Source organism: Bubalus kerabau, chromosome 9 (genome assembly GCF_029407905.1).
Source record: "Bubalus kerabau isolate K-KA32 ecotype Philippines breed swamp buffalo chromosome 9, PCC_UOA_SB_1v2, whole genome shotgun sequence".
In the NCBI taxonomy this organism is placed as follows: domain Eukaryota; kingdom Metazoa; phylum Chordata; class Mammalia; order Artiodactyla; family Bovidae; genus Bubalus; species Bubalus kerabau.
In genome coordinates this window covers 109,626,534-109,651,988 of record NC_073632.1, presented here as the reverse complement: position 1 = coordinate 109,651,988, position 25,455 = coordinate 109,626,534, and the positions used below count along the sequence as shown (strand labels likewise).

The 25,455-nt window shown below is 55.7% G+C and overlaps 1 protein-coding gene across 3 annotated transcripts in view; it reads left to right on the top strand.

Annotated features, from left to right (window-relative positions):
* RPS6KA2 (ribosomal protein S6 kinase A2) overlaps window positions 1–22,979 on the top strand; it is a 330,758-nt gene extending 307,779 nt beyond the window's left edge. For all 3 annotated transcript variants that reach the window (XM_055536180.1, XM_055536181.1, XM_055536179.1), the window contains 7 exons: window positions 10,414–10,503; window positions 11,266–11,424; window positions 12,879–13,040; window positions 17,322–17,398; window positions 18,724–18,841; window positions 21,034–21,171; window positions 22,751–22,979. In XM_055536180.1, coding sequence (XP_055392155.1) covers window positions 10,414–10,503; window positions 11,266–11,424; window positions 12,879–13,040; window positions 17,322–17,398; window positions 18,724–18,841; window positions 21,034–21,171; window positions 22,751–22,876 — 870 coding nt within the window. In that variant the 3' untranslated portion in view covers window positions 22,877–22,979. The remainder of the gene's footprint in view (window positions 1–10,413; window positions 10,504–11,265; window positions 11,425–12,878; window positions 13,041–17,321; window positions 17,399–18,723; window positions 18,842–21,033; window positions 21,172–22,750) is intronic.
* The last annotated feature ends 2,476 nt before the right edge of the window (window positions 22,980–25,455 follow it).

Genomic DNA, 25,455 nt, shown 5'->3' with positions numbered 1-25,455 from the left:
GCCCCTGGTGGGTCGTGATTCGGCTGGAACTTGGATTAGGCGAGGAAGGAGGGGCGCCTCCCAGCGAGACGCACGCCCGCGACCGAGGCGGCACGGTTACCCGCTCGCCGAGCGTCGGCTCCTCCATCGGGGGGCAGACGCCCCGTCTGGATTTCCTTCCGAGACGAAAGCCGGCGGGAGTCCCACAGCAGAGAGCATTTAGGACGAGCCCATCTGCTCCCAAAGCTGCCCGGCCCCACTGCGGCTCCCCGTTCTGTTCCCTCTCCAGCGTTTCCAGGTAGAACACAGCGGAAGCGTGCGTTGGCTCTTCCGTGCTCTGCTGACCTGACGGGCAGCAGCACCGCACTCGCTGGCGGTGGAGCCGAGAAGCTGCCCGGCTCGGCGTGCTCTCGAACGTGACGCGGTTCAGCGACTCGGCTGCGAGTGGGTCCCAGCTCCGCACTCGCCCTGTTGAACTCCGGCGACACCTCTTCAGGCCACCACAGTGTGCAGACCCCACGCTGCAGACTGTTGGACGGAGAATGGGGTTGGTTTCATTCGGAGACAATCCAGTCGTGTCCTCTGTGCGGCTACTGGGAGGAGGCGGGAACGTCCCCTCTGCGTGCAGAGCCGCAGGAGGAAACCGCGGTCTCCCTGGACAGAAGGGCTATGGGCGGAATACGCGGGCCTTGCCTGAGGCCATCACACAGGGGTGATTTTGCCCCCCGGGGGAACATGTGTGGGGCAGGAGCTGCTCCTGGCGTGTGGTGCCCAGAGGTCAGGGTGTTTCCCCGAATCCCACGCAGGACAGCCCCCACCCTAGTGCCCCAGAGACTCAACCCCACAAGGTCAGGCGAGGTTGGGAACCCCAGCCTAAAGCATAAAGATAAAGGAGTGTTGGGTAAACAAATCCGGCAGCTGGTGTCTGGAGATGAGGGCGGTTTCCTTCTCTGCGGAGCCTCTGCTTGCTGTCCTGGTAGCTGGATGCCTATGCACCAGGAACACGCTTCGTGCAGGGCAGGACACCCCCTCTCTGCCCAGAGCCGGGGTCCAGGTGCGGCCCTTCTGAGGGGCCTCGGGGCCAGTCCCAAACCATCAGCCTCCAAGCTCAGAGTTCAGCGTGCAGCGGCTCTCACATTCTTGGAAATATCACTGTGTTTTGCTTTCAGTTTATGTCAGCCTTATAAATACCTACTTTGTATCGTAAATACTCTGTCGTCACATTCACTGCAATTTTAATTAAACTGCAATTTCAGTTCGAGGTCTTTATACCAATATACTGAAACCAACCTACCCAGGTATACACCCAGAAAACAAAATTGCTGGTTTTGCACTTGTTCTCAGCTGCATTTTTATACTCGGGTCCTGAATTAGTGAGACCACATGGAATAGCGACTCTCTCAGTGACTCTGGGAGGCAGTGGAGGACAGGGGAGCCTGGTGTGCTGCAGTCCATGGGGTCACAAAGAGCCGGACATGACCTGGTGACTGAACAACAGGAGTCTGGTCCCTGGGCTTGGGCCCTGCCCCCTGCTGAAGCAAACCCCACCAGGTGCCCGGGGCCCCCCACCGGGAGAGTCTGACCTGGGAGGACACGTCGCTGACCCCCCACCTCAGCTTCATCTGGTGGGGTGTCCCCCCGTGCACCTGCCTCAGGCTAGGACGGCTGAAGGGGAAGAACCATGGCGTTGTCTCAGGCATGTTGCAGTGAACAGATGTGCCCTGCTTGCTGAGACCTCGGAGCTGTTCTCACGGGCGTCTGATGTGAGACTCAGGTCCACCTCTGTGTTCCCAGCCAGCCCCAGAGGCTAGTGGGAGGGGATGAAATTGTGTAAGACTTGGAAATAACACAACACACAAACTGCACAGATGCCAGAGCGTTAATGCACCTTCCATTTTAAATAAGATTGAAATGGAATCGTGATGAACTGCAGAAGGTAACTATGATTCACTAGGATTCAAAGGTGAGAGGTATATTTGGAAGGAAAAGATAATTCATATTCTTATTTCATGAGAGGTTCTGTGCTCACTTTGTACAAGTTGCATGCAGTTTTGCTTTCATTCAGTTTTAGGTCTTTGTGGCTTGACGTGACCGGGTGCGTATTTTAGTCTATGCCAGTTTCCACACCATTCCCACCACCCGCAACCCCACCGCCCCGACCCACTGCCCACAGCGGTTTCCTCACTCAGTTCAGTTCAGTTCAGCCGCTCAGTTGGGTCTGACTCTGCAACCCCATGGACTGCACATGCCAGGCTTCCCTGTCCATCACCAACTCCCAGAGCTTTCTCAAACTCATATCCATTGAGTCAGTGATGCCATCCAACCATCTCATCCTCTGCCATATCCTTCTCCTCCTGCCTTCAGTCTTTCCCAGCATCAGGGTCTTTTCCAATGAGTCAGTTCTTCACATCACATGGCCAAGGTATTGGAGCTCCAGCTTCAGCATCAGTCCTTCCAATGAGCATTCAGGACTGATTTCCTTTAGGATGGACTGGTTGGATCTCCTTCCTGTCCAAGAGACTCTCAAGAGACTTCTCCAACACCGCAGTTCAGAAGTATCCATTCTTCACTGCTCAGCTTTCTTTAGAGTCCAACTCTCACATCCATACATGACCACTGGAAAAACCATAGCCTTGGCTAGACGGACCTTTGTTGGCAAAGTAATGTCTCTGCTTCTGAATATGCTCTCTAGGTTGGTCATAACTTTCCTTTCAAGGAGTAAGCGTCTTTTAATTTCATGGCTGCAATCACCATCTGCAGTGATTTTGGAGCCCAAGAAAATAAAGTCAGCCACTGTTTCCCTTGTTTCCCCATCTATTTGCCATGAAGTGATGGGACCACATTCCATGATCCTCATTTTCTGAATGTTGAGCTTTAAGCCAACTTTTTCACTCTCCTCTTTCACTTTCTTCAAAAGGTTCTTTAGTTCCTCTTCACTTTCTGCCATAAGAGGGGTGTCATCTGCGTATCTGAGGTTATTGATATTTCTCCCGGCAATCTTGATCCCAGCTTGTGCTTCCTCCAGCCCAGCGTTTCTCATGATGTACTCTGCATATAAGTTAAATCAGCAGGGTGACAATATACAGCCTTGATGTACTCCTTTTCCTATTTGGAACCAGTCCATTGTTTGATGTCTAGTTCTGTTTTTCTTGTCCTGCATACAGATTTCTCAAGAGGCAGATCAGGTGGTTTTGTATTCCCATCTCTCGAAGAATTTTCCACAGTTTGTTGTGATCCACACAGTCAAAGGCTTTGGCATAGTCAATAGAGCAGAAATAGATGTTTTTCTGGAACTCTCTTGCTTTTTCGATGATCCAACGGATGTTGGCAATTTGATCTCTGGTTCCTCTGCCTTTTCTAAAACAGGCTTGAACATCTGGAAGTTCTCAATTCACGTACTGTGGAAGCCTAGCCTGGAGCAATTTGAGCATTACTTTGCTAGTGTGTGAGATGAGTGCAATTGTGTGGTAGTTTGAGCATTCTTTGGCATTGTCTTTCTTTGGGATTGGAATGAAAACTGACCTTTTCCTGTCCCGTGGCCACTGCTGAGTTTTCCATATTTGCTGGCATATTGAATGCAGCACTTTCACAGCATCATCTTTTAGGACTTGAAATAGCTCAACGGGAATTCCATCACCTCCACTAGCTTTATTCATAGTGATGCTTCCTAAGGCCCATTTGACTTCACATTCCAGGATGTCTGGCTCTAGGTGAGTGATCACACCATCATGGTTATCTGGGTTATGAAGATCTTTTTTGTATAGTTCTGTGTATTCTTGCCACCTGTTCTTAGTCTCTTCTGCTTCTGTTAGGTCCATACCCTATCTTTCCTTTATTGTGCCCATCTTTGCATGAAATGTTCCCTTGGTATCTCTTTTTCTTGAAGAGATCTCTAGTCTTTCCCATTCTATTGTTTTTCTCGATTTCTTTGCACTGATCACTGAGGAAGGCTTTCTTATCTCTCCTTGCTATTCTTTGGAACTCTGCATTCAGATGAGTATATCTTTCCTTTTCTCCCTTGCCTTTTGCTTCTCTTCTTTTCTCAGCTATTTGTAAGGCTTCCTCATACAGCCATTTTGCTTTTTTGCATTTCTTTCTCTTAGGGATGGTTTTCATGAACACCTCCTAAACAATATCAAGAACCTCCATCCATAGTTCTTCAGGCACTCTGTCTATCAGATCTAATCCCTTGAATCTATTTGTCACTTTCACGGTATAATCATAAGGAATTTAATTTAGGTCTAGTGGTTTTCCCTACTGTCTTCAATTTAAGTCTGAATTTGGCCATAAGGAGTTCATGATCTGAGCCACAGTCAGCTCCCAGTCTTGTTTTTGCTGACTATATAGAGCTTCTCCATCTTTGGCTGCAAAGAATATAATCAATCTGATTTCGGTGTTGACCATCTGGTGATGTCCATGTGTAGAGTCTTCTCTTCTATTGTTGGAAGAGAGTGTTTGCTATGACCAGTGCATTCTGTTGGCAAAACTTTGTTAGCCTTTGTCCTCCAAGGTCAAACTTGCCTGTTGCTCCAGGTATCTCTTGACTTCCTACTTCTGCATTCCAGACCCCTGTGATGAAAAGGACACCTGTTTTTGGTGTTAGTTCTAGAAGGTAGTGTAGGTCTTCATGGAATCATTCAACTGCAGCTTCTTCAGCGTTACTGGTTGGGGCATAGACTTGGATTACTGTGATATTGAATGGTTTGCCTTGGAAATGAACAGAGATCATTCTGTCATTTTTGAGATTGCATCCAAGTACTGTATTTCAGACTCTTTTGTTGACTATGATGGCTACTCCATTTCTTCTAATGGATTCTTGCCCACAGTCGTAGATATAATGATCATCTGAGTTAAATTCACCCATTCCAGTCCATTTTAGTTCACTGACTGCTAAAATGTTGACATTCACTCTTGCCATCTCCTGTTTGACCACTTCCAATTTGCCTTGATTCTTGGACCTAACATTCCAGGTTCCTAGGCAATATTGCTCTTTACAGCATCGGACCTTGCTTCTATCACCAGTCACATTCACAGCTGGGTGTTGTTTTTCTTTGGCTCCACCCCTTCATTCTTTCTGGAATTATTTCCCCACTGATCTCCAGTAGCATATTGGGCACCTACTGACTTGGGGAGTTCATCTTTCAGTGTCCTATCTTTTTACCTTTTCATACTGTTCATGGGGTTCTCAAGGTAAGAATGCTGAAGTGGTTTGCCATTGCCTTCTCCAGTGGACCATGTTTTGTCAGAACTCTCCACCATGACCCATCTGTCTTGCGTGGCCCTCCATGGCATGGCTCATAGTTTCACTGATTTAGACAAGGCTGTGGTCCATGTGATCAGTTTGGTTAGTCTTCTGTGATTGTGGTTTTCATTCTATCTGCCCTCTGATGGATAAGGGTCAGAGCTTGTGGAAGCTTCCTGATGGGAAGGACTGGTTGTGGAGGAATCTGGGTCTTGTTCTCACTCAGGTGGAACCCAGATTCTTGCAGTGGCCAGCAGGCCTGCACTGCCCTGTTCCCGGAGCTCCTCCGGCCCCTCCTCACCCCATCCTTAGCCCACTCCCACGGGAGCAGCGCCCCTCCCTGAACCCAGAACCCCTCTCCCCTGCTGGGCGTCAGTCTCTCTGACCACGGTGTGGTCCCCGCCTGTCCCCGTCCTCCCGGCCTGCAGTGCCTGTTTCAGGGCTCTTAGAATCCAGCGTGCTTCCCAGCTCGCTTCCTGTCCACACCCCGTCACGATGCTTGGTGGTAGCAAGGACGGATGGTGAGAGAGAAAAGTCCCAGAAGTTCCCTGGTGGCCCAGTGGTGGGGACTCTGCTGTCACTCTTGGGGCCTGGGTGCAACCCCTTGTCAAGGAGCTAAGATTCCACAAGCCGCGTGGTGTGACCGAAAGAGGGAGAGAGAGAGAGAGAGATAGCAATCCGGGGCTTTTCTTCAAATTCAGAATCACTGCATCCCTTCCTTTGGCTTGTTTATTGTCAGAGTGGGCAGGACGCCTGGTCCACCCAACACTTCTTGTCTCTAGATCGCATTTCCTTCTGCACGCATCTCCTTACTGAACCCCTCTGTTCAGTAACCAGTTACTTTCATTCATTTTTTACAATTTTGTATTAACTATTTTTCCCAGGCAGACACAGTGCTAGGTTCCAGGCAAAAGCAAACCTGTTCTCGGGAAACTCACAGTCCAGCCAGGTAGGGCTTTACTGATCACAGAACCAGAGCCCAGAGCCAAACGGGGATATCGCTGATGAATCGAAAACTAAGGGAGCCCTCTGTGGCTGCAGCCTCTCTGGTTGGCCTGTTTCCTCTGCAGACACACAGACACAGGCTCCTCTCACCCAAGGCGCCGCTCGCCCGTTTCCTTGTGTGTCTGCGAGGCTCACACGGGTCTGAGCGGACGTCAGCAGCCATGGCCACGTTGTCCCGAAGGGCAGCACAGCTGGGAGTCCTTTCAGGCGCAGATTCTTGTGTTCTTAAAATAGCAATGGAGTCAGGTAAAAATAAAGCTCCATCCTTGAAACTGTGCCAGAGTCAGCGTCTCCCGATTTGTAATTCTAGTTAAGTGTGGCCAACACACTCGGGGCTGAAGCTGGCCTGACTGTCCACCCCATTTGTATTCACAACAGACTGCTGACAGTTACACCGTGTTTCTGGGCCCATTTTCATGCTGCGTATGTAATTTGTCAACCAGAAAAGCAGTGGAATTAAGACAGATGGCTGACGTGAATAGAGCTTATTTTTAGAAGGAAAATTAATTGGCATGGAAATTTAATTTTTTCCGGCAGGAAAACTTGGAGCCCTTTATCTGTGTCATTTGTTTAAGTTAATTGAACAAGAGAAGGTATCTGTTCAATTTTACAAGGGACTCCACGCTCTGCTAGTCTCGTTTCAAATATGGTATTAATCCTCTCGACAAGTCAGAGGAAACACTCTGCCTCGGGAGGGGGTGTGGCGGGCCTGGGCGTTCTCCCCGCGTCTTGTGCACCTCGAGGCCCTGTATTATTCAGCCTCTGGGAGGGGGCCCATGCCGAACAGAGGTGAGGAAGAGGAAGATGGGGAAATGCAGAGACCAAAAGGAAGAGGAACAAGCATGTGGATGCTGGAACGTCTGGACCAGTCTCGTCCCCGCCTTCAGCCAGCAGGAGTAAGACGTGCTGATACCTACCTGTGCTTAGGAGAATCCTGTCCTCTGCCTCTTTTGCTGGGGCTGGACTCGCTTCGTGGGCTGTGGAAGCATACAGCTGCTCAGACAGCAGCTCCTGGAGAGTCTGGTTTGCTAGCCTCTCTGGGCGCTGACCGCCGGGTGGCGTCTGCGCCAGGAGAGGACAGACCCTCTGCTCCTCCCCACCTGTGGTCTGTCCACAGCCTCTGAGTGTCCGCACGGAGAAGGGAGGCCTTGCATGTGGACCTGTTTACTGAGAATTCTCCCCTCACTTTTGTTGCATAAGGAACATTATAAAGCAACATTGTTCTCAAAATAAGGGACTCGATTGACCAGGGCTCGCTTGAACGAGAAGCCAGTCCCACAATCATCATCCCAAGAAACTGACCCCCACGGAGAAAAGTTCCTTCCTGGACACTTCCGAACAGTGTCCTCGACCCCCAGCTGTCCGCCACAAACCTGGGCTTTGCGCTCAGGCAGAGGGGCCAGTCGTCACGCCTCTGTGTGCCCTTCCTGAGCTTTCTGCAAACAACCGCAGGAAAACATCTGTGGATAAACGCAGCCAGCCCTCGCTGACGACAGTCAGGATCAGGACTCTGGGTCTGAACAGAACTCGCCGCTGTGTGCTGGCCCCCCATCGCCCAGACTGGGTGGGAGGCAGCAGCCAGCAGGGCAGGTGCGGGAGCCTGAGCCCGCCTCCGCTCCCCGGGGACCCCCTCCAGGCATTGCCCACTCCCCAACTCCAGGCCCACTAGGGACCCCACCACGGTGCCCTGCCCGCCCCCTGGCTTCTGGTTGGTGCCACCTGGGGAGACACCCCAGGAGGGAGGAGGGCAGCATGCCCAGGCCTGGGGGCCCTGTCCATGCAGCTGCCACCTCTGGTCCCGTGACGGTTCCCTCACCCTGCCCCGCACCATCAGCATGGTAAAAAAAGTGTCTTCTTTCTTGTTCAGCCTGCGTCCTGTCCCATCGTGATTTGTCTGTCTAGTCAAAGCTATGGTTTTTCCAGTAGTCATGTTATCAGTGTGAGAGCTGGACCATAAAGAAGACTGAGCACTGAAGAACTGGTGCTTTTGAACTGTGGTGTTGGAGAAGACTCTTGAGAGTCCCTTGCACTGCAAGGAGACCAACCAGTCCATCCTAAAGGAGATCAGTCCTGGGTGTTCATTGGAAGGATTGATGCTGAAGCTGAAACTCAAATACTTTGGCCACCTGATGCGAAGAGCTGACTCATTGGAAAAGACCCTGATGCTGGGAAAGATTGAAGGCAGGAGGAGAAGGGGCCGACAGAGGTTGAGATGGTTGGATAGCACCACCGACTCAATAGACATGAGTTTGAGCAAGCTCTGTGAGTTGGTGATGGACAGGGAAGCCAGGCGTACTGCAGTCCATGGGGTCGCAAAGAGATGGACACGACTTCGTGACTGAACAACAACAAAAATCCTAAAGTTTCATTTGCAAAAAAAAAAAAAAAGAATATACTATTAACTTTTAAAAAAAACCACCACTAATGATTTTAATCTTCTCAAGTTGCAAAGGGTTCACAGCCCAGGAACTGCATGGCCAGCAGGCAGCTGGGGCAGAGAGGGTCCTAGAACCTTGCTGGCCAGCGTGGGACCCACGCAGCATAAAGACCACACCGCGGGCAGCTAAGCATCCTCATGTTAAGGCTTCCCCTTCACCAGCTGCTGAAGGAGCCTTTAGACGGACGCTCTGTGTGTTGACTTCCTTCAGTAACAGAAGTCACCCTGGTGTCCGAGCTAGAACCTCAGTAACAAGAGGAGGAAGGTGCTGGGTCAAGAAAGGATGCGTGACGTTTCACTTGACACTGAGCCCGTGTGCCGTGGGGCTCACGGTCCCGGTGTGATGTCAGCAGGGCCTGGCGGCGGGTTTAAAACCGAGCCAGGGAGAAGCACAGACTCCGTGACCATCTTCCTCGGCGGTGAAGGGGCAGCGGTGTGGGGGCTGGCAGAGCACTCACTCTGGGTCCTCCTCCACCCCCCGGGCATTTTGCTTACCTGAATAAGAGAGTGGGTTTATGCTGAGCTCTGCTTGGAGCCTTGGATGCGATGGGGAGTGAAAGCGAGTTTTCCTTCCTCTGAAATGCGTGTCCTCCCCGTGGCGAATGTTTTGAAATTGGGTGAAGCTGATGTGCAGGGAAGAGCACTGCTTCTGAGTGTCGAATCCCACCAGGTGCTGTAGACTGCATGCTCAGGGTCCCCTCCCCAGCCCGCTCCATCCCCACAGAAAGCAGGACCAGGGCACAGGAAGCTGCCTCCGGAGGAGCCCGTGGTAATCCACCCACAGTGACAAGGCATGAATGAACGCCTGCCTGGATCAAGGTCTGCGTTCATCCATGACACCTGTGGCTGGAAGCTGGAGAAGGAGATGGCCCCACTCCAGTGTTCTTGCCTGGAGAATCCTGTGGACGGAGGAGCCTGGTGGGCTGCTGTCCATAGGGTCGCACAGAGTCGGACATGACTGAAGCAAATTAGCGTGCATCCATGCATGCTTGGAAAAGGAAATAGCAACCCACTCCAGTGTTCTTGCCTGGAGAATCCCAGGGACAGGGGAGCCTGGTGGGCTGCCGTCTATGGGGTCACACAGAGTCGGTCACGACTGAAGTGACTTAGCAGCAGCAGCAGTGGTTGGAAGCCATCTGTCTTCACGGAGGAAAGGATATTCCTGCCATCCTAAGATCTGGGCTACACTTGCCAGGAAGAGGAGGGAGGTTAGAAACCTGAAAGAGCATCCGTTCAGATAAGCCATGGCACAGCCTCAGCGCCACATCAACCCAACATCTTTCGGTCAGAACCGCACTGGGTCTCCCCCGGTGTCTCCCGGTCCAAACCATGCTGAGTCTCCCTTTGTGCCTCATGTGTAGCTTCCCAAGAAGGCAAGAGACACACAGCAGCTGGAGGCCCGCTTTGGACAGAGAGTTGGCACAGCCCTGCCCCTCCCAGAGCCTGATGAGTGTAGAAAAAAACACCTTCTGCTTTTGGGGTGCCTGTGTGAGCTCCCCAAACTCTCCCTTCTTCATCCAGCTGTGTAACGGCCTAAAATTTAATGTCTGGAGGCGAGTGCCCTCTTTTTTTTTTTTTTTTAATGTCAGTCTGTTGCTCACTAGTAAAGAAAGGATGGCCATGCGTTTCTGGGCAGTGTTGGGTTATCTTGGCTGAGCTCAAGCTAGAGAGGGGAGGGGGAGGGCGCAGAAGGGGTCCCAGCCGCCGGCGCCCGCTGGACGCGGAATGTCACACACCCTGTCTGTTTCAGATCATCGACAAGAGTAAAAGGGACCCCTCGGAGGAGATCGAGATTCTCCTGCGGTACGGCCAGCACCCTAACATCATCACCCTCAAAGACGTAAGTGCCCTCGGGCGGCGGCGCCGCTGTCGCCGAGCTGTGCCTGTGCCCCGCCCCCGGAAGCCCCGTAGACGTGGAGCCTCAGAGGCCGAGGCCGCTGCTGCCCGGGACCCTCGGGGTCACCCGGCAGCCGGGGGCCCAACCTTCCTGGCCGTTCATCACGTCCCATTGACGGCCCCCCACCTCCTCCCGGATCCCCGTAACGGGCGTGCCGTGGGGGAGGGAAGAGAGAACCCGCGAGGGTTCTAACCCGGCCGTGCTGTCTCTCACCGTCGTGGAGAGCGTGGAGCCCGTGAAGCGGGGCTTCAGCTCTGAGGCTCCAGGTTTGCGGCCCCGGCCACCTTCCCTCTGTCCGTGCTGAGTGATGCGGGGTCCTTGTCCCTGGAAGAAGGACAGGGAGGGGGTGACCTGGCGCACTGGAGCCAGTCGAGTGCTCCAGGCAGCGTCCATCCCGGCCGGGGAGTCAGAACGGGGAGCGCGCTGGCCTCTCCTCTCCGCCCCTGCCCTCCACCCCAGCGGACCCCAGGGTCGTCAACCCGAACCTCAAGATACTATGACCCGCCCCTCGGTCTCCCCAGGGCCCTGTGAACGCCGGGCGTAAGAGGCCTTCCTGACGCTGGCTCAGTTCTGAGGACAGGCCTATGTGAACAAAGCTTAAAGGGAAGCCCCGCCCCCAGCCCCCAGGCGGCGCCGCTGGCCTGCCCCCTGTGCCCCCGGCTGCCGGCGGGGTCCCTGAGCCTGGCGCGCGCTCTCGCCCCCCAGGTCTACGACGACGGGAAGTTCGTGTACCTGGTGACGGAGCTGATGCGCGGCGGCGAGCTGCTGGACCGCATCCTGCGGCAGCGGTACTTCTCGGAGCGGGAGGCCAGCGCAGTGCTGTGCACCATCACCAAGACCATGGACTACCTCCACTCGCAGGGGGTAAGGCGCCCCCGGGGCGGACCGCGGGAGGCGCGGGAAGCCGGCTCCCCCAGGCCGCGGGCTCAGCACTTGGGAACCAGGCGTCCCCGCCTTCCTCCCCTACCCCAGCTGTTCCTCATTGGGCCTGCGTGATTTCAGACACACACAGCCTGCATCCAGGAGCTGGGTCAGATTTAAATTCACTGGGACCGATTATAGTGAAAACGTACTTCGGACTTGATGGTGGGGTGCTCGTCACTGTCCCATCCCCACTGCCCAGGAGGCCGGTGATGAAATGACCGTGAGAGCCAAGATTGCAGCCCTCACTGGGGTCCAGCACGGCTCTGAGCCCTCGTCTGGTCGGTTCTAGGCTCCAGATCAGACCCATTTCACAGACCAGGAGACTGGAGCACAGAAGGGTTGAGGGTCTGGCCCAAAGCTGCACGCAAAGCCGGTTCCCTCCCAGCACGGTGCCTCCAGGCCCGTCCCCCTCCCCAGCCCCAGATTCCCTGCCTGGTCAGCACCCCCCGGGAAGCCTGCACTGTTCCTCAGCCAGCCGCATACATGTGCCCTCTGAACAGGGCACTCCTCTGGGCCCACACGGCGGTCGCTGGTTCCGGGATTAGTAAACCCTTCCCAGGACAGTCAGACTCCAGGGGTGGCCCTTCAGAGAGTGGTTTGGCAGACTGGCCTCCATTGCAAGAAGGGAGCTGGCACCGAGGTCTTTAGTCTCCCAGCCTCGCAGCCTCTGAAGCCCCACCGGCTGCCTGCCAAGGCCTTTTTTCATCTGCCTCCCCCATCCTCTGTCTGGGTGTAAGCAGGACAATGGAGACACGTGGGCCCCACGTGGGGTGCGGGCACGCCACACATTCTCACAATGGGCCTCTGTCCCCTTCAGAAGAAGCTGCTCTGTGCCCTGAAGAGCTAAGCAGCCTCTGTGCTTTGAGGCGCTGCTGGCTCTGTCCCTGGTGCTCAGAGCGCCCGGCCGCTCCCCGGGCACAGATGCAGCCTCGGGTTTCTGCCCCCTGGCCGTGAGCACAGGATGGAGGCTCCTTGTCTGCACACCCGCTGGGGTGCCCGGCACCTGCCCACGCTGGAACATGGCTGCACACGGCTGGCCTGTATCATCAGAAATCCACATTCCTGAGCACCAGCGGCGTCCCCGAGTGATGGCCAAGGGGCCCTCCTGATCCTGGACAGCTGCCTACTTATTTATTCATCCAAACACTTGCCATCTGAGGGGCTGGGGCGGTTGGTTGGTCCTTGGTTTTGAGCATCCGTGTAAGAGAAAGAGGAGGGGGAAGGACCCGCAGAGTTTGTAGCATCCCAGCCAATGGCTTCCGCCAGACCCACCCAGGGTAAACGGCTCCAAATGATCGCTTATCTCACGAGGGGACCCCCCTTCCCCCCACCCACTTCTCGCCCCTGCTCCATCCTGGCCCCCGAGTTAGGCATGGCTCCTCCTGCTTCTCCAGGTTGTTCACCGGGACCTAAAGCCGAGCAATATCCTGTATGTGGACGAGTCTGGAAACCCCGAATCCATCCGCATCTGTGACTTCGGGTTTGCCAAGCAGCTGCGAGCCGAGAACGGGTTGCTTATGACCCCCTGCTACACGGCCAACTTCGTGGCCCCGGAGGTGAGAGGACCTCTGGGCCGGCGGGGGTCGGCCCTCGGCCGCTGCCGGAGCGGCCGCCCACGTGGGCCGCTGGAGTGGGCAGGGGCGCCAGCCAGCAGGAAAGAGAAGCTTCGGTCTGTTGGGTCAGCCGCTGATCGTGCTCAGAAACCACTATTTTAACATTTTCATTTCCTATTTGTAAAACCTGTAATGTGGAATTGTCGTTGTGCTATAGGCAGTTTTGACCAAATGTGCTTACTTGTTAAGACTTGCAGTGAGAAGTGGGCATCTCAGGTCACCCCAGTGGTAAAGAACCCACCTGCCCATGCGGGAGGCATAGAAGACTTGGGTTCCATCGCTGGGCCCGGAAGCTCCCCTGGAGGAGGAAATGGCAACCCATTCCAGGATTCTCACCTGGAGAATCCCATGGACGGGAGGAGCCCAGCAGGCTACAGTCCATGGGGTCACCAAGTCGGACATGACCGAAGCAACTTAGCACGCACGCACACAGAGTGAGAACTAATGCGTTGTCTCTCCTCAACTGGGAGGGGAGCCAGTGGATCACCTGGGATCAGAAATCCACCCGCAGCTGCACTGGGAGAGCGTGCGCGTGTGTGCACAGACCTTGTGCCAGAATTCCAGCTCCAGACTGTCTTCCACGACAGGCGCGCTAGGGGCCGTGGGGTAGAACGTCATGGTTCTGCAGAGATTTGGGGATAAGGACCCGCGTGGATCCTGAGGGCCCTCCTCCGCCCTCAGCTCGGGGCCTCAGAGAACCCCAGCAGCGCACCTTATAAGCACATTTTCCCCTTTGCATGCTGCCGGGGGTCGTGCCCCGTAGGTCCTGGAGTCCCTGATGCGTTCGTTTATGAAGAAAAATCCAGCTTCTTGCTCTTTAGGAAACAGCCACACCAGGGGCGCTGGCGAGAGCAGGACTAGTGCAGAGGAGGCTGACGATGCTGGGGAGTGAGGGCGTGGGGGCCGTCAGGAATGGAAACAAACCTCGGGTTCCGTGTGGATCCAGGTTGCAGGTGAAGCTGCCCCAGAGCGGTTCTAGCGGCGCGGTGGCGGGTACCGCGCGTCCTAAGAGGGCCATGCTGACCCCTAGTGGTCAGGCTGTGAACTGTCCGAGAGGCGGTGCGGGCAGGGTCTGCAAGGTGACCCCGGGGCAGTGGTCCCGGAGAAGGATGTCTGCTTGCCTGCCAGGATAGGGATGGACGCGAAGCCTGGGCTGGCCTGTGGGGCCGGTATTAGACTGTCCAGATGATACCTGCGGCCCCTTTAAAAACAATCTGGCTCTATTTGATCAACATTACTGTGTTATTTGGTCGATGCTAATAATAATATTAATGGTTTTAGTGATTATAGACTACCACTGATCTGTTACTTTACCATTTGCCAAGCACTTTACCAGTATTTTTTGCTTTTATCCTCATATGCCATATGGAATGGATGGGGTAGATACTATTAGCCACATTTCACAGATTCAAAACAAAAAAAGAGAAACTGCCTCCATGGAAGGGACGTTGAAGATACTCAGCTAGTGGAGATGAGAAGAGCTTGAACACCGACCCCTGGGTGTGTCGACACAGCTCAGTGACCTACCTACGGTGCTGGAGGCGCTGTGCCCCAAGTACGGAGAACCTGGCCCTTGTGTCTAAGGAAATTGTACACAGCTCTCCTGACGCCACATTCAGCATAAAACCAATGACCTGCAATTTCCAGGAGCATCTGTGCTCTTTCTTTATTGTTATTCTCAACTGTGAGCATAGCAGAGGATTGCTGTCTTCTGAACTGGGTGATCCTGAGACACATGAAAATTCTCCCATCCTAACTAGTCCTCAGAAAATCAAACACAGACTTACCCAGTGACCAAGCAATTCCACTTCTGAGTGTAAACCCAAAAGAGTTGAAAGCAAAGGTAGGAATGGAAATCTGGCTGCGTGTTGACAGCAGCGTTATTCACAGCGGCCACAAGGTGGCGCCAGCGCAAGAGCCCACGGACGGGAGAGCGGCCGAGCGGGGTGCTAGCCGCCTTTACAAGCCGGGCGGGCTTCCCAGTGCCCATGGATGGGAGAACGGCGGAGCGGGGTGCTAGCCGCCTTTACAAGCCGGGCGGGCTTCCCAGTGCCCATGGATGGGAGAACGGCGGAGCGGGGTGCTAGCCGCCTTTACAAGCCGGGCGGGCTTCCCAGTGCCCATGGATGGGAGAACGGCGGAGCGGGGTGCTAGCCGCCTTTACAAGCCGGGCGGGCTTCCCAGTGCCCATGGACGGGAGAGCGGCCGAGCGGGGTGTTAGCAGCTTGTACAAGCCGGGAGGGCTTCCCAGTGTCCACGGACGGGAGAATGGCCGAGCGGGGTGCTAGCCGCCTTTACAAGCCAGGAGGGCTTCCCAGTGTCCACAGATGGGAGAGCGGCCGAGCGGGGTGTTAGCAGCCTGTACAAGCCGGGAGGGCTTCCCAGTGTCCATGGAGGGGAGAGCGGCCGAGCGGGGTGTTAGCAGCCTGTACAAGCCGGGAGGGCTTCCCAGTGTCCATGGACGGGAGAGCGGCCGAGCGGGGCGTTAGCCGCCTTTACAAGCCGGGAGGGCTTCCCAGGTGGCGCTAGTGGTAAAGAACGTGCCTGCCAATGCAGGAGACACAAGAGACTCAGGTTCCATCCGGAAGATCCTCTGGAGAAGGAAATGGCAACCCACTCCAGTAGTCTTGCCTGGAAAATCCATGGACAGAGGAGCCTGGTGGGCTACAGTCCATGGGGCTCAAAAGACTCAGACACGACTGAGAGACTAAGCAAAAAGGACGGAAGTCCTGTCCCCTGTCACAGCCTGGATGAACCCCGAGGACACTGTGTTAAACGTGTGATAAAGAAAAACACAATGATATGATTCCTCTCACACGAGGGACCTAGAGTCATCACACTCATAGAGACAGAAAGTAAAATCGTAGTTCCCGGGGCTGGGCGAGGGGAGTAGGAGCTGTCTCTTGGGGACAGCGGTTCAGTTTTTCAAGATAAAATGAGTTCTGTGAAGGGAAGGTTCTGTGACGCCCGCCCGGTGTGTGACTGTATCTAACTCCACTCAACCACACTTAAAAGTGGGGAAGCTGGGAATGTTGTGCTAAGTGTATTTTGTGAGCTAAACCAAAACCCAGACAGCATATTAAAGGCAGAGACGTTACTTTGCTGACAAAGGTCCATCTCGTCAAAGCTCTGGTTTTTCCAGTAGTTGTGTGCAGATGTGAGAGTTGGACCATAAAGAAGGCTGAGCACCAAAAACTGATGCTTTCAAACTATAGCGTGGGAGAAGACTCTTGAAAGTCCCTTGGACTACAAGGAGGTCAAAGCAGTGAATCCTAAAGGAAATAAATCTTGAATATTCATTTGGAAGGACTCATGTTGAAGCTGAGGCTTCAATACTTTGGCCACCTGATGTGAAGAGCCAACTCATTGAAAAAGACCCTAATGCTGGGAAAGACTGAGGGCAGGAGGAGAAGGGAACGACAGAGGATGAGATAGTTGGATGCCGTCACTGACTCAATGGACAAGAGTTTGAGCAAGCTCCAGCTTGCTGGTGGTGAACATGATGAAGGACAGGGAAGCCTGGCATGCTGCAGTCCATGGGGTCACAAACAATCAGACGTGACTAAACAACTAAATGACGAACTTCAGTCGTGTCCAACTCTTGTGACCCCATGGGCGGTAGCCCACCTGCCTCCTCTGTCCATGGAATTCTCCAGGCAAGAACACTGGTGGGGGTTGCCATTTCCTTCTCCAAGGGATCATCCTGACCTAGGGGATTGATCTGCATCTCTTACGTCTCCTGCGTTGGCAGGCAGGTTCTTTACCACTAGCACCACCTGGGAAGCCCAAGTATATATTACTACACTAAAAATAATTTTGCCTTTTTCTCCCCACACCACGTGACTTGCGAGATCTCAGTTCCCCAACCAGGAATTGAATCCCGGCCACCACAGTGAAAGCCCGGGGTCCTAACCACGAGGCCACCAGGGAGCTCCCCAAGCTCTTCTTCCTCCAAAGTTAAATGTTTCCTTTTCCATCTGTCGTATATTCATCAAGAGCTGGGGCTCTCTGTGTGCGCTGGTCTTGGGGGACTCCTACTGTGGGAAATTGGGGTTGGCTTTGCAGTAGTACGCGATGGTCTCACTGAAGACTTCCCCCACACCCCACCCCCGTCTCCACCCCCATGCCGCACCCCTACCTCCACCGGCCTTATGGTCCCATCACAGCAACATGCTTTGAACTTGAACTCTGCCCAGCGCTGATCCGCATCTGCTCTCCCCGCAGGTCCTGAAGCGGCAGGGCTATGATGCGGCGTGTGACATCTGGAGCCTGGGGATCCTGCTCTACACCATGCTGGCGGGGTAATGCAGCCCGTGTGGGGGCTGCTCGGGCCCCCGCCCAGGCCCGGAGCCCAGGCCTGCCCGATGGATGGTCAGAGAGAGGGGGCAGGAAGTTTAGCACTGCCTGTCGTTGAAGGATGTCTCTGGAATTAGGGAGCTGGCGCTGCAGGGCTCAGCTCACCCACAAAACCCCAAGCCTCAGACCACGAGGCCACTCTCACCTCTGGACCACGCACCCTCTGGAAAGGTCACATCTTTGCTTAGAAACGTCTCCTCGAGCCAGGGAGTTGCCGTGTCCTGAAGCTGGCAGGCAGCCCCGGGCTCCAGCGTAGGATTCACCCTCACTCGCTCTGCTCCCAGGTGAATCCTCACCTGAGCCCCTCACTGCCCTCACTTTTGAGTGAGAGGAGCACATGGTGTAACACCGAAGGCTCCTTCCAGCCAGGAAGGCCTGGAATCCAAGGATCCCCTCGTGCCCAGTGGCTTAAACGTTGTTAAACACTTGGGTAGAGGGGCAGGCGAGATGTCTAGGTCATCCAGTCCTCTTCACTGGGCAAAATGGAGAAAAGGGCCTCACGGGAGTGACCGAGGATGGCCTGCTTCTTGTGTGGCCTCAGTGATGTGCTTCCCAGTGAGTTGGGGGTGGTGTCCAGTGGAGGGGGAGCCCGGGTGCCCTGCCGTCTCTTCCCAGTGCCCCTCTTGGTGGCCCTTCTGGGGCTCGCTTTGCCGATACTTAACGAGGAGCACGGAGCTGCCACTGAAGGGAGTGCTGTTAGAATTACTCAGTTCCTTTCCGGGGAAGGCTGCACTGACCCACCATGGTTTACGTGACGGGTGGCAGGAAACATCCATCACACGCTAGTGATGTGCAAGAAGTGTTCACACTCCATGTATCTATGCACACCGCTGCTCTAGTGTATTATGCTGCCCATTTCCAACTGAGCCTCAAAAAATTAATTTGTCAAAGAACCCACTGTTGGTAATATATCAACCATGGGTCTCTCAGACTTCAAATCCCAGGCTCCCATCCACTATACCACACTGTCACCATGGAAACCGTATCACCGGGGAAACCACTGTGCCACTCTGTCACCAGGGAAGCCAGAAATGGTCCCGAAGGGCTCACCTTTGGGTCCATGTCTTCATTTGCCCTATCAACCTTTAGCACTGGCCGAGTAAGGAAAAGAGACACAGCAGGAAGAAATAAATTACGCTCTGCCATGAATCTTGGATTTGGAACATGATGAGAAAGAAAAAAATGATTGTTTTTACTACAAAGAGGCACAATGAGCTTTATCATAGATTATAAAATGGAAGCTCATCACCACAAATCTCTCATCACACAGATTCACCCCTTTTGCAAACGGGCCGGATGACACCCCTGAGGACATCTTGGCAAGGATCAGCAGCGGAAAGTACGCCCTTTCCGGGGGAAACTGGGACTCCATCTCTGACGCGGCCAAGGTGAGCCCTCTGCCTGGTGCCCTCACGGCCCGGTGGTAGAGATTCTGCAGGAACATCTCCAAGGAAGCTAGAGGATACATTTCATGCAAATAACGTAGATATTTTGTACTCAGAGATTTTGTACGCCTTTCAGATAAAAAAAATTATTTTTGCAAAAATATTTCATAGCCCTTTTCACATTTTCCATAGTCTTATGTATTAGTTCTTCAGGGACACGGAACAGGGTGTGTATGTACAGAGAGACTGAGAAAGACGGAGGGAGGTCTGTTTCTATGGAATCGTGGAGGCTGGTAATGGTTAAGTCCCAAATCTCCAGGGCAGGCTGGAAGCCTGGAGGCTCAGGGAGGCGCAGAAGTTCCCACTCTCGTCCAAAGCTGTCTTCTGGCAGAATCTCCTCTTCCTTGGGGACGTCAGTCTTTTTTCACTTAAGACCTTCAACTGGTTGGATGAGGCCCACCCACATTATGGAGAAGTCGATGGATTTAAATGTTAATGTCACTTTCACAGAAACATCTAGGCCAGTGGGCTTGGTTTCTGTTAGGTTTTTGCCTTGCCACCTGGCTCATTGGGATCTTAGTTCTCCATCCAGGGATCAAACTGGGGCCCTCAGCAGTGAAAGCGCAGAGTCCTAACCCCTGGCCCATCAGGGAATTCCCTACTGTGAGGGTTTGTTTGTTTTTTTTTAATTAATTTTATTCAGCTGTGTTGTCACAGTGGTGGCAGTCGGGGTGTTTTGTCACGGTGCACACACTCTCCAGTTGCAGTGTGCAGGCTCCAGAGCACATGGGCTTCGGTAGTCCCATCTCGAGGGCTTACTTGCTCTGCAGCAGGTGGGGTCTTAGTTCCCTGACCAGGGATCGAACCTGGGTCCCCTGCATTGCAAGGAGGATTCTTAACCCCTGGACCACCAGGGAAGTCCCTGTGAGGTCTTGAGCAAGTCAATAAAGTTCTCCCAACTTTTCATTTTTATACCTGAAAATGGGAGGAAGAATCCTTCTAGGAGATATTTGTCTCAAGAAGTCACCAAGACTAGTGTGAGCAAGTGTAAAAAGGCTTTGGGTTTCTCTGCAGAAGGAGTTGCTTGAGGGTGTAGGTCTTTCTTCATTGTGGTTAATGACCACAAGTTCTGTTGAGTGATGCAACTTCACACTGTGCAGAGACTTTAACTGACTTCATTTCGTTTTGGAACCTGGTGGGAACACTAAGGCAGGAGAGCAGGCTGGTGGAAACCCACAGATTCTCCCCGGAGGCCCGTCCTTGGGCACGTGGTGAACAAGTGGACATGTCACATCTTCCCCTGCAACACAGGGGTGTCATATTCAGCCCCTTCCCCCAAGGACAGTCCTGATGACTCACAGGAGTAGGTGCTTCAAGTGTGTGAAAACAGTCTCATGAATTCCATGCAGATGCAAATCATAGTTGTAACCATACTTGTGTGTACATGCATTTGCCTGTATTACAACATGTTAATATAAAGACGAGCTCAGTCTTTAAACCCATTTTAGAAGTTTTTGTTGTTGTTATGTTACAATCAAAGAAGAAAATCACCTCTATGGAACATGAAACCTTTGAACACATATAATGGCAACCAGACCATTAATTCCATAGTTGACGATTATTTGCAGCAAATGCTGTACCAAATATGTGTGGCGTTGAGGACAGTAATATTTTATTACATGTCATAAAATGTAACCGAGGACATTGTGATTGGTTTGTACCTGTTGGGTAGTCCTTATTTCAGCTTCTCCCTTGGGAAGATTATCATTTTGACTCAGTATTGCAGTAACTCACATGCACTATTGAACATCTCCACATTTGGCTTCTCTTTAGATGTGAAACCTTCCCTACAACAGAAGCCTGGGGCGGGAATTCCCTGGTGGTTAGGGCTCCATGCTGCCACAACCAAGGGCTCGGGTTCTGTCCCTGATCAGGAAACTAAAATCCCGCAAGCCACTCGGCCCAGCCAAATAAATTAAAAATAAATAAACCCGGGGGCACCCACCATGTTGATGATGGTTCAAACTTGTTTTTCTAAAACTCACCTTCTTACAAACCTGACCGCAAATGTTTGACCCCAGATGCACAGAGTCACTCCCAGGACAGTGGTGAGGCTTTGCCGTGACAGGGAGGAGGGGGACGGCTCCGAGCCCGGGCAGCCCTCACCCCCGTCCCCCGCTGACCCTCCCCCGCAGGACGTCGTGTCCAAGATGCTCCACGTGGACCCTCACCAGCGCCTGACGGCAGTTCAGGTCCTCAAACACCCTTGGATCGTCAACAGGGAGCACCTGTCCCCAAACCAACTCAGCAGACAGGACGTCCACCTGGTGAAGGTACTGCCCGCGGTCCTGTCAGTGCGAGGGGGGCTTCCTGCCCGGTTAACCCCCGGGGGTCCTGGGTACAGGAGGGGAACCAGGAACCGGCACAGACAGGTGTACCCCACACCTGCAGTCACACACCAACTCTGATGAAGGCACAGCTTCTGAACAGCTTCATTACGTGTGTGTGTGTGTGTGTGTGTGTGTAAGAGACAGAGACAGACAAGGGAGAGACAGAGAGGAGAGACAGGCTGAGGGCCCTGTGCCAGGCCGGGCGCCAGGCCCGCCACTCTGGGCCTGAGCTCTGCAGGAGCCTCTGTAAACCCCAGACAGCACACAGCTGAGGGTTCACCGGATGGCTGTCACTGCCCAGCTCTGTGTCACAGCACAGAAACAACGCGGATGGCACCTGGGTGGTCAGTGAGTTCCAGGAAGAGCTACACCAGGCAGCGACAGGCTTGGGCCCCGGGCCAGGGTTTGCTGAGCCCTCTGCAGCCAGCCTTTCCTGGTAGCTCACCCACCACCACGCCCCCGCTGGCGTGGCCTCTTAGCTTAGGGCATCTTGAGACCCTGGGGGCCATGCAGGAAGCCCTGGACGATGGGTGAGCCCAGAGCAGCCGCGCCCGCGGAGCTCAGGGCGGACTGCCGAGGGGGTCCTGCTTGGGGGTCTAGAGGCCTCGCCTCATGGAGACGCTGCCCCTTCTGTCCTTGTCTTAGGACAGGCCCGCACTGCGGGGCTCTTCTGACCTTGTGGGGTGGCCATCATTTCCAGGCCACTGCACTGCGGCTGTGTGTCATTGAACCTACGTACAGCCAGGCAGTGGCTGCCGGTCACCCCGCTGGTGACGCCCCGGCCCCTGTGGTGCAGCCCGGACAGATGGCCGGCGCCCAGAGGACCCGGAGGTCCACACGGCGGGGCCAGGGGTCCCGCCCATGGGCTGTGCGCAGGGAGGGCTGAGGCCCTGGCGCTCCTGGTCGCAGGAGGAGGCTGACCCCGCCTTACCCGCGCTGCTGGTGTGATGACACGGGGCACTGCAGCCCAGTCTTGCTCCTCGGGCGGCCTGACCCTTCTCTCACGGCCTGGCCAGAGAGCCCCACGCCCCGTCAAGACGTGTGAGACCCGCACCCGTCTGCAGGGAGCCCTGCATCCCGGTGGGACCCTCCTCCGGGAAGGGTGCGCTGCCCCGGCTGCACAGGGACCGGGGCCCCTGCGAGGAGCCGCCCAGCCCGACCTTCCCGGGGCGGTTAGAGCTGCTCTAGGAGTGGCCCCGGCCCCCAAGTGGGTCCCAAACCCTGAAAACGGGCAGAGCTGGGGGCCGACAGGCTCGGTCATTGCCAGGAGGGCGCCCCAGGGACTCGGCAGGGTGGGCGTCAGGAGGCCTCACCCGGGGGCTCCGTGGGAGCCCGAGGCGTCCGTTCAGTTCACCGGACGGTGGGTCTGCGTTCCTGCGTCACTGCGCAGGCGGTGGGTGGGCGGACGCGGCGGTCAGAGCAACAGCCCTATGTCTGAGTGCGCCCGCCCGGGTCCTGATCCCTGATGGAGGGCCTGCCGGCCACCCAGGCTCAGCGAGCCCGCCTCCCCCTCGGTTTGCAGGGAGCCATGGCCGCCACCTACTTCGCTCTCAACAGAGCCCCTCAGGCCCCGCGGCTGGAGCCCGTTCTGTCATCCAACCTGGCCCAGCGCCGGGGCATGAAGAGACTCACGTCCACGCGGCTGTAGCCGAGCCCCGCGCCTTCTCCTGCAGCCCGGAGAGGATCAGACAGTGACCTCCGGACGCGCGGCCAGGCCAACCTACCCCCTCCGCCCCCACCAACCAGACGGAGTCCCTCCTGCACCCCTGACCGTGCTGAGCACCCGGGGGCTCCTCCCGGCCCGTGAGCCTTGCACATGGCTTGTGTTTCTGTGGAGAGATGCCTCCTCCAGCTGTAAAGTCAGCAACCTGGTTCCACCTCCGGCACACGCGGCCTGGATGTCACCGCGAGGAGGGGGCGGTTCCCGGCCCCTGCGCTCGGCCTGTGCCCGCGGCTGAGTGACCTGCGGGCGGCGGGCGGACGCCTGGTCCCTCCGAATGAACCAAAGAGCCCTTGTCTCCTCCAACCCCCGCCCCCCGCTTGGACCGAGACGCCGCCTTCTCTCCTGTTGCAGAGCTGGGGAGGGGCGAGGCCACCTCAGAACCAGTGGCCGCGTTTCACAAGCATCGCTGGTGTCCCCTCGCCCGGGAAGGAGCCAGCCGAAGCCTGTGCCCCCCTGACGAGGACCGGGAGCTGGCGAAGGGCTGCTCCACTCCTCTCCCGAACTTGCGAGAGGTCCCGGGCTCCCCCGAGTGCTGGCTCTCCCTTTCCTGGTCCGTGGAAGCGCCGCGGTGGCCGCCGGAAACCCCGAGCTCGGTTGGCTCCCTGCGCCCTCTCTCTGTTGCCCTGGAGACCGCTGCCGCGTCCCCGCCCCGCCCGGGGCCAGAGGCGAGCAGCAGGATGCTCGCAGAGGGCAGGGGTGCCCTTTGTGGAAGCTATGCTTTCGTGCGGTGTGTTGTGTTTCTGTCGCACAGGGCTGTCCTCAGCTGAAGCGTCAGGGATGTTTAATGTCTCTGCAGGGCGTGTGCACGGGGGAGTGGGCGTCGTCCGGCAGCGCTGGGCCCCCCTGCACTCAGGCGGGGAGGGCGCGCCTGTTCTCAGCCAGGTTTTCACCAAGAAGACAGGATTTAAAAGTCCCTCCGTCTCCACTCACTCTGGCACCCAACCCCAAAATCAATGAATGCCGCACTCTAAAACTATAGCTCCCTAGCTCTGTCTAATGGTCTTCAGACCTTAAAATACAAGCATATTGCTGAAGCTTTAATTATTCCACGAGGCTTTTTTTCCCCCTCAGAACCACACACAATGAAAAGGTGGGAACAGATCCATGTACCTGTTTTCCCACAAAACCCTTTCAGGCATTTCTCATATTTCTCAATAGAAAGTGAGGCTTTTTTTCCCCCGAGGCTCAAGAGACTTCTACCCGCAAGAGTTTTGTCTTGGGTCAGAACGGTTTCACCTGTTATTGGACACTTAGGCAAACCCGAGTGGCCCCAGGTCACAGGTTTTGCCCTCCCGGAGATGGACGATGTTCCTTTGTGTCTTGTTTACTGCACAGAGGACGTCCGGCCCACGGGCTCCTGGGCCTTTGTCCTGGGCTTGTGGGCAGGTTCGTTCATTTGCTTCGAGTCGGAGCCTTGCGATGGAGGGAGAGAGAAGGCGAAGGAGGTGCAGCGCTGGGAGGGGATCGGCGTGACCTCTGAGCGGCCCGCGGGCTCCGCTCGCCTACGTGCAGCCCTCCACTCTGACGTCTCAGAGCGCCGCGGGGACCCCGGCACTCAGCCCGCGCCCGGCTCTGCGGACCCCGCCCCCCCAGCTCTGCAGAACGCCCGACGACCTGACTGTCGGTGCAGCGCCCCCCTCCCTCACCCTCGTCGGAAACGAGGCTTTCTGCAGAAAGTCCGCCGGGAGAAGTCAAGAGCCTATTTTCAACTGAACTTGCAGAAGTCTTGAGTGAAGCGGCCCACGGCTGGGCCTTCTGACCGGCGGGCGGGGTGTGAGTGCAGGTGCGGTTGCTGTGCCTCCACCGCTCACACGCGGCTTCGCAGGGCGTGTGCGCCTCGAGTGGCCGCCAGCAGGCCAGCCGGCTGCCCCGCCCCCTCACAGAGCCAGCCCCCGCAGCCCCCGCCCCCCGCCCTTCATAGCAACCGCAGATGCCCAGCCCTGGATCGCAGGCCTCCCGCCCAGACGCGCCCTCTGGGGCGCCCCCTCTGGTCTCATCCAGCCTGCCCCCTCTGCTTTAAGAGAAGCACCCGACTCGCCCCCTCCCCAGTGAAAGCTTTGCGCCCCGTGTCAGAGCCGCGGAGAGGGGGCTTTCCCGTGTTCCCCAGGTCGGGCTGTCCGGGCTCCCAGACCCCCCTCGCTGTTAGGAAGGCCGTCGGTCTGCGAGTGGTCGCAGCACTGACGGAGCCAGTGTGTTCACCGGCTGTCGCCCCGCCCCTCGCCCGGTCCCCTCGCCTCCCCCACCCCCCCCCCCCCCAGTCCCCTCGCCTCCCCCGTCCCCTCGCCTCCCCAGCCCCGCCCCCGCAGGAGGATCTGATTTGCACTCTTCTCTGCCCACGTGGGCTGGCTCCCTGCGCCTCTCCCGAGGGCCGTGGGGTTCTAGCTTGGAGGGGGCGCTGAGCTTCTGAGGGCTCAGGCCACTCGGGAAGGGACCTGCGCTCCGCCCCACCGCCCAGCACTTTGCACCCCAGCCCGCATCCGTGTTTACAGGGGACTCGTGCTCAC